Raw genomic sequence first — 16,800 nt, 5'->3', positions numbered from 1 at the left:
GTGCATCTAGTGTACCCTGGATTTATGCATACCTTCGTCAGTATGGTGAGCCAGATGCTCTTCCCCACACCTAGTGCGACTACTCTCAGACGCGTCCGAGCACGCGTCGTCCAGTCAACTAGTGGGGTGAACTCGGATAGTAACGCCATCGAGATCTCAAACCGGTACAAAGCATGTATGGATTAGGAGACCAACTCAGGGGAAGATGACGAGAGTGGGAGATGGGACGGCTCCAGGCGCGTCGAACACGGTCTCACGACGCGTTCTCGGGCCAAAACATAGGCTGGTCAGCGTGTGACGAGTTGGGTGGAGCCAACCAGCCATCAGTGCCTGGTCATTATCAGAGAAAATCTAATCTGATCCGAGGCCGGCACGAGCACGGTCAGCTTGCAGCCAATGCAAGCGTCGAGTCTGGCCTCGAGGCGGGCCAGTATGGGTTTCAAATGCATTTCCAAGCCTTTGTTCAGCCGACAAATGCAGGACTAACTAGTCACGGAAACGGTCCTTGCGTGTTGTGGTGGGGAGAATCGAATCATAGCGCGTTGCGACGCGTCTGGCACAGACGGTTTTTTTCGTGAGAGCTCGTGGCTGGGCAACGCGACGGGCGACATTGGAGGAGATTCTCACCACACAATAGATGGAAAGACGGCGATATGGGTATCGTTGGAATGCGCGCAGTCGATTATATAGCCCATGCAAATTGAGGATAGAATCGAGTCCCCGTAGAGCAGAATAGATGTGATGATCCAAAGCGCGCATGGATGAGATCATAGCGTCTTTTCGCGAGCACGGCGCGTTAGTGGCTGGCAGAACGGATCGCCCAGTCACGTGTTGGCGTCGAGACGCGGATTTATAGTGAAGTCGCGTCTGCTCTTTCTCTCAGCACACCACATCCACCACCATCTTCACATCAGCGTTTCCACGAGTATTCTTGACTGCACACTCGTCTCTCTCTACACCATACAACGCTACATTTTAATTCTCACCTCACAATGTCTGCCGTTGAGTCTACGCCTTCCAAGCAGGTACGTTGCGATACATCCGGTACTCATACGCGTTGATACTAACGCTTTAAATAGATTTCATCTGCCATTGACTCACTCAAGATGAACGACTCTCCCGCAAAGAAGCTTGACTTCTCGCCGGTCGAGAAGGAGAACACTTTCAAGCCCATCGTCGGTATCCCAGATGACTTCGAGGACGACCTAGAGGAGGCCAAGCCTACCGTCGCGCCTACGATCAAGGAGGAGGAGGCTATCGAGCCAATCCTCCAAGAGAACCCTGGACGCTTTGTCCTGTTCCCCATCAAGTACCACGATGTAGGTCTTACCCTTTTGATGTTTTCACGTGCTTTACGCGTGGCTTGACGCGTCAAACCCGTTTTCATGAACACCCTTGCTAATTATATATCCACTATAGGTCTGGCAGATGTACAAGAAGGCCGAGGCTTCTTTCTGGACCGCAGAGGAGATCGACCTCTCCAAGGACCTTCACGACTGGAACAAGCGTCTCAACGATGACGAGCGCTTCTTCATCTCCCACGTCCTCGCCTTCTTCGCAGCCTCCGATGGCATTGTCAACGAGAACCTTGTTGAGCGATTCTCTAGCGAAGTACAAATCCCCGAGGCACGATGCTTCTACGGTTTCCAAATCATGATGGAGAACGTTCACTCAGAGACCTACTCTCTGCTCATCGACACATACATCAGCGAGCCCAAGCAGCGCAGGTACCTCTTCAACGCCATCGACAACATCCCCTGCATCCGCAAGAAGGCCGACTGGGCCCTGCGATGGATCTCCGACAAGAACTCCACATTCGCCAACCGCCTTGTTGCATTCGCCGCTGTTGAGGGTATCTTCTTCAGCGGTTCTTTCGCCTCCATCTTCTGGCTCAAGAAGCGCGGTCTGATGCCCGGTCTAACATTCTCCAACGAGCTCATCTCCCGTGACGAGGGCATGCACACCGACTTCGCCTGCCTTCTCTTCTCTCTCCTCGAGAACAAGCCCAGCCCAGAGTCTGTCAGAGCTATCATCACTGAAGCCGTCGAGATTGAGCAGGAGTTCTTGAGCGACGCACTACCATGCGCTCTGCTCGGCATGAACGCTACTCTCATGTGCCAATACATCGAGTTCGTCGCTGACCGTCTGCTGTTGGCCCTCGGCAACGTCAAGGTCTACCACGCCACCAACCCCTTCGACTTCATGGAGAACATTTCTCTGGCTGGTAAGACCAACTTCTTCGAGAAGCGCGTCGGCGACTACCAGAAGGCTGGTGTCATGGCCAGCACAAAGAAGCACGAGCAGCAGAAGGAGGGTTCATCGCCCACACCTGAGCCGCAAGGCCAGTCTGGTGATTTCTGCTTCGATGAAGACTTTTAGATGCTTCGCTTTCACTTCTTTCTCAAATTATCTGCCATTTTGTTTTTGTACAACACGTTGAACGTTTGGGTTTGGCACGGGTGCCGGATGTCTTCGTTCGCATACCCCCTTGCATTGATGAAGTAACCACTCTTCGCATTTTGGAGTCATGGCGTTGCTAGTTAGCTGGGATAGGCCTCTTGGATGAGTGACGCGGTAGGATAGCTACGGCATGCGGCAGCGATGGGATCAACGACCTATATATCATACCACTTTGAATAATCACGAATACACATATTTCACACACACATGTCTCTTCTGAAGTTGCCCTTGTGATGGTTCTGCTTGTGCATAACGCGTGCGTGTTCGGTCCGACACGCCACGCGACAGTATGCGCGCTTGATCAATCAAGCTTTTCTGAAGCCTATCCACTTCCACCCTAACATGATCTATGTCCTGCAGGAAACATGCACCAGTCCCCAGGATAAATCCCGTGCGCTCGACACCCTCTGCAGATGTTACGCGCCGCCCAGACGAGCAAGGATTGATTTCAGGTACCGCTAGCCATGACGTCAGCAATGCATGCGGCGTATCCGAGGTTGCCATCTTACGAAATCACGACAAGCGAGCTGGCTACTTGCAGACCGTCGTGCGCCTCTTTCAGCTTACACACGCCTGAGTTACTTACCCCGGACCAATTGCGCGATATGGGGAACTTGATAGCACTGTCCCTGCATATACGTCCAGACTTGGTGCGCCAGACAACAAAACGCTAGCTCGTAAACATCCGCGACCCTCCGCAACAAAATCCGACTCTCATCGCTAGAGTGCAGTGTGCACATTACGTGAATACCATCCGAACGAATTCACGGCATATAGATCTGTACAGTCATCGAGCGCTGTCAAGTACGACCAAGGCGGCGACGGGGTAGATCCATGTCGCTTCGTGACATGTCAACATGGCAGACACCCTTCCCAAGATTAAGGTGACAGACCCGTCCGTCGCTGGCAGAGGCGCTTTTCAGATCCAGGAGAGTGGATCGTCAACAACAGTAGATGGTATGCCGTACATCACACCTATTGCTTTGGCTCGTCACACCGAAAACCCCAAGATGCTTACTCCAGGGTTCATAGGCCCGTTGTCCAACAAGAAGCTCGTCGCAAAGCTTCGAAGCCCCACCTCACCTTCCGCGCAACCGACCGCCGATTCGCAAAACGGATACGTTGGCGATGGGACAAGACTGTCCGAAACGCCTATAGACCCGCTCTCGCAAGTATGTACAGATAAGGTTCGACATGCGGGGACGGACGCTAATCGCGCATCACCGTATAGCAAATCCTCCAGAGAACGAATACGTCGCCGGCTGTACAGAAACTACGATCGCAAAACACCGAGCCCCTATCGAGCCAATCGCCGACTTCGCCAAACGATGTAAATGCGGATAAGAAACTAAGCGGAGAGACGCCACGCGATGCAAGCGGGGGCAAGGCAGACAAAAAGTAGGTCCCTCTGCTCTGCTCTTCGCAAAGAGCATACAGAATGTCACGGGGCTACTAGCCAAGGATTAGCGCGTACCTCGTATTAAAGCCTCCGGACCTGCGTATCGAGGTCATGTATGCGCTTGTTCCTCTGGTTGGCCTGAACATACATATCCACATTAGCCTGGGGCGCAGTACAGTACGGCTGACTTCACATCTAGGAAGGTATCATTTCTTAGTCGCTTCATCGGAGGCAACAAAAAGAAGAGCAGTACCCTCGATGGCGCAAGCGAGAATGGCTCTGAGGCAGACGATCTTCGATTGGAGGGTATGGACGCCCAGCTTTACGTCGACAATTTCAGCTTCAGTCCGAAGGTACCTCATCCACCAGCATACATAAAAGTGAGGACGAAGTTCAAGAAGGAGAAAGAATTCGATCGTGTTTTCCTGGCGCAGGAATTACGTTCTGGGTCGGATAAGAAGAGTCCACCTGCGGCTGGATCAAACCCTGCACCTCAATCTGGGTCGGCAGCTACACAGAACCCTATCTGGGCGGTCGAGTTCAGCAAGGATGGGAGGTATCTTGCTGTCGGTGGGCAAGACAGGGTTATCAGGGTGTGGGCGGTGATTGAGAGCTCAGAAGGACGCCGCGCGCATGAGAACGCTGATAATGGAGAGGCAAAGTACCTGAGTGCACCAGTCTTCCATCAGAAACCCGTTCGCGAGTACCAGGGACATACTTCAACTATCTTAGATTTGAGCTGGAGCAAGGCAAGTTGATATTGCTTAGTATTTTCATGCATCGACTGACAACCATAGAACAATTTCTTGCTATCCTCATCCATGGACAAGACGGTCCGTCTATGGCACGTAAGCCGAGATGAGAATCTATGCACATTCAAGCATTCCGATTTTGTTCCTTCTATACAATTTCACCCTACCGATGACCGATTCTTCCTCGCAGGATCCCTTGACGCAAAGTTGCGACTGTGGAGCATTCCGGATAAGAGCGTGGCTTTCTCGGTCACTGTGCCGGATATGATTACATCAGTGGCGTTCACACCTGATGGGAAAACATGTATAGCCGGTACCCTCGGGGGCCTTTGCATGTTCTACGACACTGAAGGATTAAAGTGGCAGGCCCAACTGCACGTAAAGTCGACCCGCGGACAGAATGCAAAAGGTAGTAAAATCACTGGAATACAAGCAGCATATTGGCCTCCAGGCAGCGAAAGTGGTGAAATCAAGCTACTGGTTTCGAGCAACGATTCGAGGTTGCGCATTTACAACATGAAGGACAAAGCCTTGGAAATGAAGTTCCGTGGTCATGAAAACAACTGCAGTCAGATTCGAGCTACGTTTGCCGATAGTAGTGGGCATATTATATGTGGAAGCGAGGATCGGAAAACATACATCTGGTCGACTACCGCCACGGCTGAAGGCGAGAAAAGGAACCAGCGTCCGGTGGAGATGTTCGAAGCTCATAATTCGATCACGACGTGCACTGTCATTGCTCCCGTTCACACTAGGCAATTGCTTAGCGCCTCAGAAGATCCCATCTTCGACCTCTGCAATCCACCACCAGTCACGCTAGTATCGAAAGCTGAATCTGTCATTTCGTCGAGAGCACCCACGGAGGGGGGGTCCACACACCCAACACCTGCGCCTACGGATACCCATTTCAAAAAAGCTGCAGGAAGCCCAGCATATATTGAGCGCTCGGCACATCGAGGTGGCAACATCATTGTTACAGCAGACTACACGGGTGCACTCAAGGTATTCAGACAAGATTGTGCTCACCAAAAACGCATACGAATGAGCGAGCAATGGGACACTGCTTCCATGAAGAGAGCGTCAGGTATTGGACGGCCCAGCAGTATAATTTCGCGAACTAGTCGATCACGGCGAGATAGTGTATCTACACAACCACCAAATGACCGCATTATGACATGGCGACAAGGCATATCACACGGTAGTCTAGACTCGACTAACTCCCTTCCTCGTCGCAGCGCCTCACCCCGAAAGTCGCTAGCCGCCATGAGCTTTCACTCAACACCACACGAGTCTCCTGTCCTTCAGCCTACCAAAACCAACGACACCTTCGACACCAAGCCTACTGGTACACCAAAAACATCCGTATCTATAGACCGTACTACCACATCTCTACGAAGCACTTCATACTCTGAAGCCTCGTCCCCTCTCAAGGAACCACCGACTGCTGCAGCAGATGACGAGGCAGCCCAGCGTTCTCGTAACCCTCTCGCCGTGTACAACGGTCAAAGCTGGCTTTTCTGGACGAGTCGCGATAAGAGTGCATTAACAGCTGGGAATGCGAGAGACGAGGAGAGACCAGAGCTGCTTGGTCGTATGAGCACGATTAGTCAGATTAGTAGGCTGACAGATGAACGGAGTGATGAAGGAAGGGAAAATGGTACTTGATACACTGATAGAAATTCCACTTCAAACGGGACAAGATGATCAAGATTTTCAAGGGCCTCTCTGTCAGCATTGAAGATTATTACACTTGGATAATATCTCTGGAATCATCTTTCTTTTCACTCTTGTCAATAGTTACGAAATGAATTAATTGAACTCTACACTGTAGTACAGAATTAAACAACTACAGGTTTTTTTTTCTGCAACAACGTCCGTGGTGCTTGCAATGGATGATCCTACTATTGTCTCGTAGCGATATCAGAAAACACCTCTAAGAGATCCGGTACATCTGTGACTACAGGGACATCGGTGGGAATAACGAGCTGACGCTTCACGTAAGTACCCGTTTCAAGGACGAGATCCCAGTCTGAGAAGGTCTCTGGAGCTACAACAGCGGAAGTGAAATCAGAAGAGAAGGCAGACGCGGCAGGAGTGGTGTATGTGGTAGTCTCCTTGACGGGGTCCCAGTCGCTGAATGACTCGGGGGCGATGACAGGGTAAGTAAAGGACTTGGAGGAAGGATGCGTAGCCCAGACGACTTGAGGCCGTGTACGGGTCGTCAAAGTGGTCGCTTTTTGGCCTTCCAGATCGCCGAGGGTGCTGGAGGGGACAGAAGCGGAGTCATTACCGGGAAGACAGGCAGAGAAGTCATCAGTGATGTCGCGGATACTATTGTTGGCGAGTTAGTATCGCTGAACGTGCAAAGTAATGGGCTTGAAGGCTGGAAAGCTCACCCGTAGGAATCAGTTGAGGAGATGGAGATGTTGGAGCTACCACGTCGCTGACCAATGTTGGTAGCGTACCTGCAGTGCCATTAGAGGAATCAATGTGTTTAGTATGATCAGAACTAGCTTACTGAGTTGGCCAATATTTGGAGAACAAGTCACAGTGCTGGTCGGTAGGGACATTATTTCGACGCTGCATGTACGTATTGGCGAAGCGGCATTGGCGGCCCGAAGCATCGTGGGTCTCCTTGCATACATCCATGCATCTTTGAGCGTCGAAGTGACCATCGGACCAGTGTTTCAGTCCCATATAAGTGTCCTCACCGTTGCAGTCGAGGGGTGCTTCGATAGCAGCGCCCATGTCATACTTCTCGATTGTGTAGTCATCAGAGACCGAGGGTGTGGTGCCGTTGATGTCCTTGACATAGGCGTTAGAGCCGGCCATAACCACGTGGAACTGCTCACGGAGCTGCCCGTGGTTGATGGCGATGTCGGGCAGGATGGTGCTGGACCACAAATCACACTCTACAAAGAAAGGGAAGACAGCATCAGTGCATGTTTCACATTACCTTCGTACATGGACACTTACTGATGATGGTTGTAGAAGGGGGATTTGGGCACAGTTCGGGTGCAGGCGAAACGACAGGCTGACGCTCGAAGAAGATGGTGAAGGCATTGCAGTTGTCATCGCTATTGCAAGCATGAGCACCTAAAGACAGTTAGTAAGACCGTTCAAGGGAGATACTGCTTGTCGATATGATGAGCTTCGACCCAAAGTGCTACTTACACTGTTCGACGTTGTACTCGTCCATCGATATGTAATGAACGAACTGTGATGCCGTGTCGTACGTAGTGAGCAGGTTGGCGTACGATTGAATGTAACCAGCAGGCGTAGTGGCGGACAATGCAGCGCCAGCGAAAGGAGCATAGGCTTGAAAAGCTTCTGGGGTGTCAGGCAAGATTGGGGTACCATGTCCCAGGGGAAGAGAGTCGCAAAACGACCGGACAGGAGAGCGACTCGGGGCAAGGGCTGAGCCAAAGGCTGCGAGGTGTGAAAACACCATCGCAAGTTCGATGAAAATATAAAGGAACAACATCTCGTCTTGTCTCGATACGAGATGTATCGGTGTTGAACTAGCGTGGGCGATGAAGGATGTTGAAAGAAGAGAGATGTAGCATAGTTTTATATGTTTGGAAGGAGAGGCAGGGGAAACTGTTAGGGGTCGGGAAGTGGTACCAGACCAACGCCATTGTGCTCCATTACCAGTGCCATTCTGCGCCGTCCCCACTTAATACGTACTGCGAAGTTGCGATGCTCCCTCGGAAGGAACAAGAGAGATCAGTGCTGTACCCTCATTATTCTGAATCCACAAACTTTTGAGCTCTACCACTCTGTCGAGCGACAAAGAACAACGTTTTGTGGATGGGAACAAGTGGATCCTTGAACGACTGTGGTCTCCATGGCTCAAACTGGATCTTACTCAACGCTCGAGACGGGGGATCGTATACCCTCCAGAGACCCTAAGTGGATCTAGATGCCCAGAACCATTGCTATCGAGACTTTCGTTCGATTGTTTACGATGTTACTCGACGATTGAAGGCGCACATGGCTCTAAGTGAGCTGCAAATGTGGTAACAGCTTCTGACTTAACCTAATGGAGGCCATGTACGTGTCATGTTAGCTCATATAAATCAAACAAAAGAGCTGATGAGTCCCTTCAGCACCACAAATACCGTGGAGATACGCGAAAACCACTCAAGGTCTTGAGCCAAGGCTTGCAAGCTAGCGATACGAGCGGGGTTCAATATCGTCACTCAGCTTGAGAAGCAACCAAAGCGACAAGGCGAAGCGTGTTTTGTGGCATTTCAAGATACGTGACCCATAATGGACGATTGTGGTAGATGAGAAAGCAAGAAGCCAGTCACTCACCAAGCGAAAGGTAACCGCTGTTGCTCGTGCCAGACCCGCCCAAAACGTCATAGTCTCAACCGACCAAACCATCCAACATAGTACTCGCCAGTAACATTGAGGTCAACAATACTCTTTCAGTCACTTGATCATTTCCTCCATCCCTTATTACAAGAGTTTCCGCTCTTTGAGCCAGACTATCAGAAATACGTACGTGGCCACAAAGTCATGGGTCGCACCGAAAAATCGCAGGGTTTAGCGCCACCCGCCATCCGCAAGGATATTCGAGCCAAACAGGCGCGGCATATCGTCAACAAAGTTGTCCCAGCAATCTTGACGTCAAATACAAGAGCCAGGAGAGGTGCGGACGGAAGTGAGCTTATTACGAACCCTGGACCGATTGGAACAGTGGGGCAGGAGAGAGGGAGTAGGGACAGTGCACGTGTTGAGGTTGGCAAAGAGACGGAATATGTAAAGAGGAAGGGACAAGGAAGAAGAAAGGCCAAAGGCGCGAGGCTTGAAGAAGAAGAGGCGGATGGCAGGAATGGTGAAAAGAGTGGTGATATGGGGAAGGATGCTGGTAAAGGTAAGGGAAAAGCAAAAGGCAAGAAACAGAATGATGCTCTCAAGGAAGAAATTTCATACCTCAACTCGAAGACAGCTGTTACGCCACCACCTGTTTTGCCGAGCAAACAACGCAGTATACGAATCGTAGCCACAGATAGCCTTACAGCTGCACATATGCTTTCTCACCCATCTCTGTACAACGAATCTGCCACTTCCGCGCCGAAACAGCTGTCCAAGAAACAACCAAATACATGTATCCTAAACATGGCCTCTCCCCTCCGCCCAGGTGGCGGCCTCCTAACGGGCGCCACCTCCGCCGAAGAATCCCTTTGCGCGCGTACAACACTACTCCCTTCACTCAAGGAATCATTCTACCGCCTTCCAGAATATGGTGGCATCTACACACACGACGTACTTGTGTTTCGATCTGCCCTTCCGCTCGGCGACAACGCCGGTGAGCTGCCTCCCACCGAGCGCTGGTACGTTGACGTTATCAGTGCGGGAATGCTGCGCTTCCCCGAACTAGAGGGGGAAGAAGATGAAGAGAAGAGGCTAAGTAAGAAGGACAGAGAGGTTGTTGAAGCGAAGATACGAGGTGTTCTGAGGATAGCGGAACAGAAGGAAGTGAAGGGGTTGGTGCTCGGAGCTTGGGGCATTGGAGCTTATGGAAATCCAGTGAAAGATATCGCAAAGGCTTTTGCAAAGGTTTTGGGTGTTGGTTCTTCATCGTCAGCGTCCACCGGAAAGAAGAATAGCAAGTCGCCATCGGTGGGTATCGAGGCATTTCCGGCCATTGAAAACATCATGTTTGCGATTCCCAATCGTAAAATTGCTAGCGATTTTGCTGCAGCGTTTGGTGGCAGCATTCAGGTCGAAGACGGCCCCGGCGCTTCGAGCAGCGATGACGACAACGAGGACGGCGAGGAAGATGAAGTGGCAGAGGAACTGAGAAACAAGATACAAGAGATGGAAGGTCAAATCAGTAAGGTTTGGAACCCAGACCTGAAGGCGAGGCTGAGCTCTATACTGGAAGGCTTGAAAGCGCAATTGAGAGAGAGAGAAGGCACACCCGGAATGAGTAGTATTGATGGTGATGATGAGGACGAAGAAGGGGAAATTGAAGGGAGCGAGGAAGAGGGAGAAGGCGATGACACAGAAGACGAAATCCGCTCGTATGGGAGTAATGAGATTGGCTGTTACCACCCGAACCCTCACGACTGGTAATAAGAACCAGTACACTGCTAGTAAGAATATATTGATGGGTATCTCAAAATTTCTATCTTCTAAAAGTCTCTTTTATACAGCAAGATTCAATGCTTCGACGCTCAAGCGGTTGCACTGGCAGCAGCCGGTTCTTCTGAAGAAGGCTCTGCTGGCTTTGACTTGTTGGAGCTGTTCTTTCGTGCCACTGTATTCGGTTCATCCTCCAAACCCAGTTTTTTCAGGTCCACAGCCAAGGGATCAGACTCTTCTGTACTTTCAGTAGGCCCTTCATATCCTGGTGGTGGCAACGCCCAGTCGGGCAGGCCAGTCTCATAGTCCCACTTCCCTTCCTCACACCTGTATCTCCGGGCATGCAGGTAGATACCCAATTCGTGTGTACCTGGGTCGCTGTACAGATCGGTGTCGCATACCTTGCACTTTTCCCCTGTCATGCGTTCCGCTTTCTTCTTGTTGTAGGCATTGACCATTTCATCGTGGTATGCGACGGCATCGGCGACTTCCTCTTTGCCCATGCGTGAGAGGCGGGACATGATATCTTCATCGTCCTCGTCTTCAGATTGACCACGGCCGAGGGCTGGGCCAAAGACGCGCTGGTTGGCGTATATGGGGTCGTTTGAGATGGGATGGCCGAGGAATTGGAGGTGGACGCGCAGTTGGTGGGTGCGGCCTGTTACTGGCATGCAACGCACAATAGAATAGCCGCGGAGCTTCTTCCACGGCTGACCATCGGGACCTGCATCTCCTTGTTCCGCTTGATTTGCATTTCCGTCATCCTTTGGTGGGTAGTATGCCAGCCTCTTGAAGACCGTCTTTGCCTCCTTGCCGTTCGCACGCACGCGGTTCAGGCCCAGCTTGGGGCTGATCTGTAGGATGGGCTTCTCACAGAGGATCTCTCCTTCTGGAAATTCGCCCACAACTCGCGTGATGTACTCCTTCTTGACCGTCCTGCCTCTTATCTGTGCACTCAGTTCCTCTGCCGCCTGCTTGTGCTTGCCGATGAACATGATGCCACTAGTCAACCTGTCGAGCCGGTTGCACGGCAATGGATTCCAGCCATAGCCACGATCTGCCCTCATAATCTCGATGATGGAGTTGAAGTTGTATCGACCAGCAGGATGTACGGGCATGCCCGCAGGCTTGTTGATGACAATCATGTTGTCATCCTCGTGGACGATACCGATGGGCTGCGCGGTACACGGGGGCTCGTGGCGGTGGAGAGTGTGGGATATGACGTCGCCGTTCTTGACTATTGTTTTGATGCTCGGCACCGGCTGGCCATTGAGGACGACGCGGCCCTCTTCTATGGCTTTCTGGTAGTACTCGGCGGGCCGGTCGCGGAACTCGCTAGAGAAGATGTCGAGAATTTCCCTTCCCCGCCATCGTTCCTTGCAGAAGGTGTTGTATGTGAAGTGGTAGGGCGTCACCTTGCGCAGGCCATCTTCGAGGTAGTATGGCGGTGGCCAGGGGTCGCAGGGCGTGATTGCGACGGCTGGAGGCTCTTTCCAGGGAAATTTGTCGTCGGGCAAGGGCGGGTATTTGTCGCGCGGGGGTGAAGGCACTAGGGCCATGGGGGGTGAGCCTGTGCGTGTCTTGGGCACAGGCAAGCGTCCCTTGGAGGCGAGGTATGCGAGGATGCGCGGAGAGGGCGCCAGAATCGCGGGGCCGAGGGGTCGAGGGGTTGAGGGTGCGTGTGGGAGAAATGTTGCGCAAGCCGAGGCAGACGTGGGATGCAGGGAACCTAGCCCGCCATGTTGCCCGTCTTGAGAGACGCGTCTTCCCTCGACGTCGACGGCACCAGAATTACGCCATGGCACTACAGGCATTGAAATCGCGTCGACGAAGCGACTACAGCTTCCAGCTCGAGTATAGGACGAGATGGTGCGTCTCCTGCCTCTGCGCCCTGTTCAGTACTAACAACAGGAAGGAGCGACAATGACATGTACCATCACATGAACAACAGCGTCTACTACTATCTGTATATATATATCTCTCTCTCCTGTCCACGCTACATTTCCTAACGACAACTAGGTTCGACTCTGTTGTCAACACGTACCTCATCCAACACTGCTCACTGCACCCACCTACCTCGCCACAGATCGGCCTCGTCGTACACTCGCATTGTGATTACCTCGCCCCAGTCGGCTTTCCCGCCGTCGTAGACCTCGCACTACGAGTCAACAAGCTTGGCAAGAGTTCTGTAACATACGAAATCGCCGTCTTTGAAAAAGGCCAGGACGAGGTCAAGGCCGTTGGCGAGTTTATCCACGTCTTCGTCGACCGTGAAAGCCGCCGGCCTGGAAAAGATGGCATGAGTCAGCAGCTGAAGTCTGGCCTGGAAAAACTGTTGACGGACAAGTCGAAGCTGTGAGATACGACCACGACTCCAACGTCACCGGTGGTGGCGCAATACAACATCGGCCAACTGGGTATGATAGCTATCTAAGACATTTGGCCAAGGGACAGGAATGGGCAGAACCAGCTCTGCATCTGATCAGCCATGTTCATCATGGCCCTTGGCGTAATCTGTTGCCGAGATTCGCATTCGCTCTGAGGCATCTGGAAGCTTATAGGTTCTTTGCCGTTAGTGGCGTATACGTCGCAACAATCATTCTTGGAGTAGTTATACCAGAAGCTCTTCGGAAGAATTGTATAGGAGCAGTTTTCTGCTGCATGAGCGACCAGACGGACCAGTCGTTTGACTGTATAGGAGTCTTGCTGGGGGCAACGAGTGTGAAGGAATAAATTCGGCAGCCTTGAAACACCATATTACCTGCCAGCATAGCAAACGTCGAGACACGATATCGCGACCCGCAGTGCAGGACCAATTCGACGATAGCGAACGAAGACAGGCGGGGTAACGCTTAGTTACAGTCCGGCAATACATTTCCGATACTGCACGTCCCTGACTGTTTTCTTTCCATTTGACCTTCCCAACGTTGGCATAACATTGTATACCAAGCTTCTTCACCTCGTTCACACTCAAGACCAACTTGTTCTGTCTAATCTTCCACGACTTCATGCCACTTTTCAACGCGCCATCTTAAACACTCGGCCGCTTCCCCTCATATTCCTATATTCTCACTATCCTATATCCGTCCAAATACCGCAATATGTCCACTTCCACGATTCATGGCCCAGGCATACTGTTTGTCCGCTCCCGCATCTCTCCCTCGGCCAATGACCTGCTCACCGAACCTGTGTTCCTAGCCTGGTACGACGACGAGCATATCCCAGAAGTAGTTTCTACATCTAGCATCCATTCTGCAATGCGCTACATCGATGTTCACAAATCTTCTCCCATTGGTGATTCACAGAATCCGAAGCCTTTCTTAGCCTGTTACCCCATGGGGGATCTGGCTTTCACGTTGGGTGACGAGTTCAAAAAGATTGGCTTCAGGAGTAGTAAGCTTCCGGGCAGTGGCGTCATTTATGATTTGGCAGATATGGATGTCAGTTACCTGGGTTTTATGGGTGCAACGAAGAGAACAAGAGAGTTTACAGGTGGTGAACAAAAATTTATCATCACGTTAGGAGTTAGACCAGAGAAGAAGATAGCAGAAGGAGAAATCGCCGAATTCTTTCAAAAGGTATGCATCACCAACGTTACTTCTGGTTGACATATTTGGCACATGCTTGTATTGAAATTGATAATTCGATAGCAAACACGTATCATCGAACAAACACCACAGTACATACGCTCGGTGCGCTTCAAACTTCTCTACGCGAGGACTAATGCTCAGTCTCGTGCTCTAAAGGGGTTACCGACCACGGATGAGCCACATCCTGAGCCTTCCACTTGGCTCGCTATGCACGAGTTCGCAGAGTTGCCTGGTGAAGAGTTAATCAAGACGTTGAACGGTAGTGCGAAGAAGGCTGCTGAAGAGGAGGAATGGGGCGCAACGGAAATCGAGATGCTTGTTTGGAGACTGGATCGTGCGCATGGAGACGAAAAGTTCTTCGATGAGTGAGGTCATGCTTGCTGGACAATCATCGTATACTACGTCTGATGGCTGTTTCAAAATCGCCGAATAACTTGTAGGTAATGTTATATACATACTCCATTCTTCTTCTTCATCTCTCTCACAACAGCTCCAAATCCTGCTCAATGCTCATGTCCATGTTCATGCCCTTCTCCCTCCTTCTCATCCCATGGATGTCCCTGTCCAACGCCCTCCCAGGGATCACCCTCCCAGGTCATCCAAGTACTATGTCCCCTAACGTTCTCCGCCAACTCCCCACACCTCCTCTGTTCCCAACTCTCCTTGCCTGCCACAACAGCCCAATGTTTCTGCGCCCTCTCCGCCCAGTATCTCGCCCGATCTTCAATTCCGAAGCTACTCCATGTGTATGCGAGAATCTCTTCATACTGTGGTAGCTCAGCGAAGAGTTCTTCTTGTTCCAGTTGCTCGATGAGTTTGGGGAGGAGGCCGAGGAGCTGCGGCGAGTCCTTCTCGTCAGTGGGAAGAACAGATTTCAAGGCTTTGATCTCGGAGAGGCGGTCGTTGGATTCCATCACTGCATCGTCATCTGCGGTGCATAGGGGGCAGGCGCACTGGAAGCCAAAGTTAGCCATAAGGGTCTTGACGCGGCGCCTGCGAGGACGTTTTTCGTAGCCATCTGCCATAGAATTAGTGACTGCTTTGCTGATTGTGTAATTGGTGTTGACTTACAGCTTCGTGTGATCTCTTCACCGGGCTTGATGTCTCTTAGAGCGAAGACTTCGAATGAGAGGGTGTAATCGTCGAAGCGCCACAAGGTGTTTGGCCGGCACGCGTGATTGATACGCTGGGCTGGAGTTAGAGAGAACACTAACAGGCAAATTATCGGTCATGACTTACAGCGGCCTCGGGAATGACTGCCAACAGCTCTGGAAGCTCATCAACCCACGGCCATTTTACACCAACGCCGTTTGTCAGAACAATGTCCTCGACGCTGCCATCTATGTTAACATCCAACGCCTTGACCATCTCCCTGGTTTCTGCCGGCAACTGCTCGACTGCTTGCTTTAACACGTGCTGTGGTCTGTTCTCGGTTTCTGCCAGCGGCCTAGCAACAAACAGCACTGGTGTCTGCACAATCAGACTCTCGCCTGGGAAAATTCCAGCGATATCCTTCTTCGCAAACAAGCCTTTTCCTTTCTCGCCCGCATATTTGACTTCCCACATGCCCATATTTTCACCAACCACGCCCTCCATGCCACCAATACTCATACCAAATGTCTCCATTGTAACACTAGCCGCGACCTCTGGAGTTACTACGAGGCTGACTCCGCGACCGTTATTGTAATCGGCATTAGTGTACGCGCAGAACGTTTGAGGACCCTTTGCTCCCACGGCTTCATTTCCCTCATTTGGCATCACGACGTCAACACACGTAGGATTATGTGTCCATGGAAATGTGTCAGTCGTGGCGCCATCCTGTGCGACCGGACATATTGATGCAGGTTTGTTGATGAGTCCGTCTTGGATCGCCGGACTGCGCGCTGTGTAGAATAATTCCGCTTTAGCATTTGAAGCGCATAGAAGTGTGGAGAGGGCAACATAAGCAGGTAGATGCCGTCGCCGCGGCCATATTGCTGTAACCATCTTCCAAGCTCTTGATCTTATTGTTCCTTCTCCTCGAATGATGGACGATGCCGAATAAAAGGAAACTATCGAGGAAGCCAGACTTTCAACATCTTCAACGTCGGAGGAATTACTCGCGCGAAATTGGAAGCCACGTTTCACGATGGAAGGATCTCCGAAACCCCTGCTGCTGAAACATGCTGGGTGCTTGGCAGATGCATTGCGCCTGCATCTAGATTGTCTTGGAGATGCACGGAAGCCAGTGAGGTTTGGGGCTGTTACTGTTATTTGATGAATCGATGAGCCGGAAGAATGGTTGATGTGGGGAAGGCTAGCTTCGGGGCCGGTTGAATGGCGCGCGTGGGACGTGAGAACATCGTCTTTGCAGTCTCTCTGACAACACAACTTGCGTGTTGCACGAGTCGATAGTGCGATGCGTAGAAGTGACGCTTTGACACAATGGCCGTCTTCATTGTCCGCCTTAGGAGAGGCTCCATGCTTGTGTGTTGAGAGACGGCGGCCTCGGGGGCGAGGGCAG

General features: G+C 51.5%; 9 protein-coding genes across 9 annotated transcripts; 6 read left to right on the top strand and 3 right to left on the bottom strand.

Annotated features, from left to right (window-relative positions):
* The first annotated feature begins 211 nt into the window (after positions 1-211).
* CC77DRAFT_1018055 (hypothetical protein) lies at positions 212-651 on the top strand. Its single transcript, XM_018524537.1, has one exon. It carries the CDS (start codon positions 222-224, stop codon positions 576-578), a length of 357 nt encoding a protein of 118 aa, XP_018388653.1. The 5' UTR covers positions 212-221; the 3' UTR covers positions 579-651.
* Positions 652-907: 256 nt separating this feature from the next.
* On the top strand, positions 908-2,599 carry CC77DRAFT_1048165 (hypothetical protein). Its single transcript, XM_018527516.1, has 3 exons — positions 908-1,025; positions 1,080-1,319; positions 1,420-2,599. The coding sequence occupies exons 1-3, from the start codon at positions 993-995 to the stop codon at positions 2,377-2,379; spliced, it is 1,233 nt and encodes a 410-aa protein (XP_018388652.1). The 5' UTR covers positions 908-992; the 3' UTR covers positions 2,380-2,599.
* A 542-nt stretch (positions 2,600-3,141) lies between these two features.
* Positions 3,142-6,535, top strand: CC77DRAFT_702438 (WD40 repeat-like protein). Its single transcript, XM_018532827.1, has 5 exons — positions 3,142-3,417; positions 3,493-3,632; positions 3,692-3,858; positions 4,059-4,608; positions 4,657-6,535. Exons 1-5 carry the CDS (start codon positions 3,318-3,320, stop codon positions 6,274-6,276), a joined length of 2,577 nt encoding a protein of 858 aa, XP_018388651.1. The 5' UTR covers positions 3,142-3,317; the 3' UTR covers positions 6,277-6,535.
* On the bottom strand, positions 6,513-8,095 carry CC77DRAFT_1048163 (hypothetical protein; the record flags this gene model as incomplete). Its single annotated transcript, XM_018527515.1, has 5 exons — positions 6,513-6,942; positions 7,008-7,076; positions 7,130-7,523; positions 7,588-7,707; positions 7,786-8,095. The coding sequence occupies 5 exons, from the start codon at positions 8,093-8,095 to the stop codon at positions 6,513-6,515; spliced, it is 1,323 nt and encodes a 440-aa protein (XP_018388650.1).
* A 662-nt stretch (positions 8,096-8,757) lies between these two features.
* Positions 8,758-10,780, top strand: CC77DRAFT_1018051 (hypothetical protein). The gene has a single exon (XM_018524536.1). The coding sequence runs from the start codon at positions 9,136-9,138 to the stop codon at positions 10,696-10,698; it is 1,563 nt and encodes a 520-aa protein (XP_018388649.1). The 5' UTR covers positions 8,758-9,135; the 3' UTR covers positions 10,699-10,780.
* A 19-nt stretch (positions 10,781-10,799) lies between these two features.
* CC77DRAFT_929848 (DRAP deaminase) lies at positions 10,800-12,266 on the bottom strand (the record flags this gene model as incomplete). The annotated part of the gene is made up of 1 exon (XM_018534133.1): positions 10,800-12,266. One exon carries the CDS (start codon positions 12,264-12,266, stop codon positions 10,800-10,802), a length of 1,467 nt encoding a protein of 488 aa, XP_018388648.1.
* Positions 12,267-12,505: 239 nt separating this feature from the next.
* Positions 12,506-13,066, top strand: CC77DRAFT_1058947 (Thioesterase/thiol ester dehydrase-isomerase; the record flags this gene model as incomplete). Its single annotated transcript, XM_018528177.1, has 3 exons — positions 12,506-12,576; positions 12,623-12,673; positions 12,727-13,066. 3 exons carry the CDS (start codon positions 12,506-12,508, stop codon positions 13,064-13,066), a joined length of 462 nt encoding a protein of 153 aa, XP_018388647.1.
* Positions 13,067-13,643: 577 nt separating this feature from the next.
* Positions 13,644-14,733, top strand: CC77DRAFT_702321 (hypothetical protein). The gene is made up of 2 exons (XM_018532824.1): positions 13,644-14,285; positions 14,358-14,733. The coding sequence occupies exons 1-2, from the start codon at positions 13,809-13,811 to the stop codon at positions 14,664-14,666; spliced, it is 786 nt and encodes a 261-aa protein (XP_018388646.1). The 5' UTR covers positions 13,644-13,808; the 3' UTR covers positions 14,667-14,733.
* Positions 14,558-16,573, bottom strand: CC77DRAFT_702344 (SET domain-containing protein). The gene is made up of 3 exons (XM_018532825.1): positions 15,537-16,573; positions 15,369-15,483; positions 14,558-15,315 (listed from the first exon to the last, which is right to left on the bottom strand). The coding sequence occupies exons 1-3, from the start codon at positions 16,281-16,283 to the stop codon at positions 14,801-14,803; spliced, it is 1,377 nt and encodes a 458-aa protein (XP_018388645.1). The 5' UTR covers positions 16,284-16,573; the 3' UTR covers positions 14,558-14,800.
* Between the last annotated feature and the right edge of the window lie 227 nt (positions 16,574-16,800).

This window comes from Alternaria alternata (genome assembly GCF_001642055.1).
Source record: "Alternaria alternata strain SRC1lrK2f unplaced genomic scaffold CC77scaffold_5, whole genome shotgun sequence".
NCBI lineage: Eukaryota > Fungi > Ascomycota > Dothideomycetes > Pleosporales > Pleosporaceae > Alternaria > Alternaria alternata.
This window is presented reverse-complemented; position numbering and strand designations above follow the sequence as displayed.

Coding starts and splice junctions, on each gene's coding strand:
- CC77DRAFT_1018055 (XM_018524537.1), top strand. CDS start 222: ATGGGACGGCTCCAGGCGCGTCGAACACGGTCTCACGACGCGTTCTCG.
- CC77DRAFT_1048165 (XM_018527516.1), top strand. CDS start 993: ATGTCTGCCGTTGAGTCTACGCCTTCCAAGCAG. Junction 1,026..1,079: donor AGTCTACGCCTTCCAAGCAG/GTACGTTGCGAT, acceptor CGCTTTAAATAG/ATTTCATCTGCCATTGACTC. Junction 1,320..1,419: donor TCCCCATCAAGTACCACGAT/GTAGGTCTTACC, acceptor TATCCACTATAG/GTCTGGCAGATGTACAAGAA.
- CC77DRAFT_702438 (XM_018532827.1), top strand. CDS start 3,318: ATGGCAGACACCCTTCCCAAGATTAAGGTGACAGACCCGTCCGTCGCT. Junction 3,633..3,691: donor CTATAGACCCGCTCTCGCAA/GTATGTACAGAT, acceptor ATCACCGTATAG/CAAATCCTCCAGAGAACGAA. Junction 4,609..4,656: donor TAGATTTGAGCTGGAGCAAG/GCAAGTTGATAT, acceptor TGACAACCATAG/AACAATTTCTTGCTATCCTC.
- CC77DRAFT_1018051 (XM_018524536.1), top strand. CDS start 9,136: ATGGGTCGCACCGAAAAATCGCAGGGTTTAGCGCCACCCGCCATCCGC.
- CC77DRAFT_702321 (XM_018532824.1), top strand. CDS start 13,809: ATGTCCACTTCCACGATTCATGGCCCAGGCATACTGTTTGTCCGCTCC. Junction 14,286..14,357: donor TCGCCGAATTCTTTCAAAAG/GTATGCATCACC, acceptor ATAATTCGATAG/CAAACACGTATCATCGAACA.
- CC77DRAFT_702344 (XM_018532825.1), bottom strand. CDS start 16,283: ATGGTTACAGCAATATGGCCGCGGCGACGGCATCTACCTGCTTATGTT. Junction 15,484..15,536: donor CAGTCATTCCCGAGGCCGCT/GTAAGTCATGAC, acceptor ACTCCAGCCCAG/CGTATCAATCACGCGTGCCG. Junction 15,316..15,368: donor TGAAGAGATCACACGAAGCT/GTAAGTCAACAC, acceptor ATTCTATGGCAG/ATGGCTACGAAAAACGTCCT.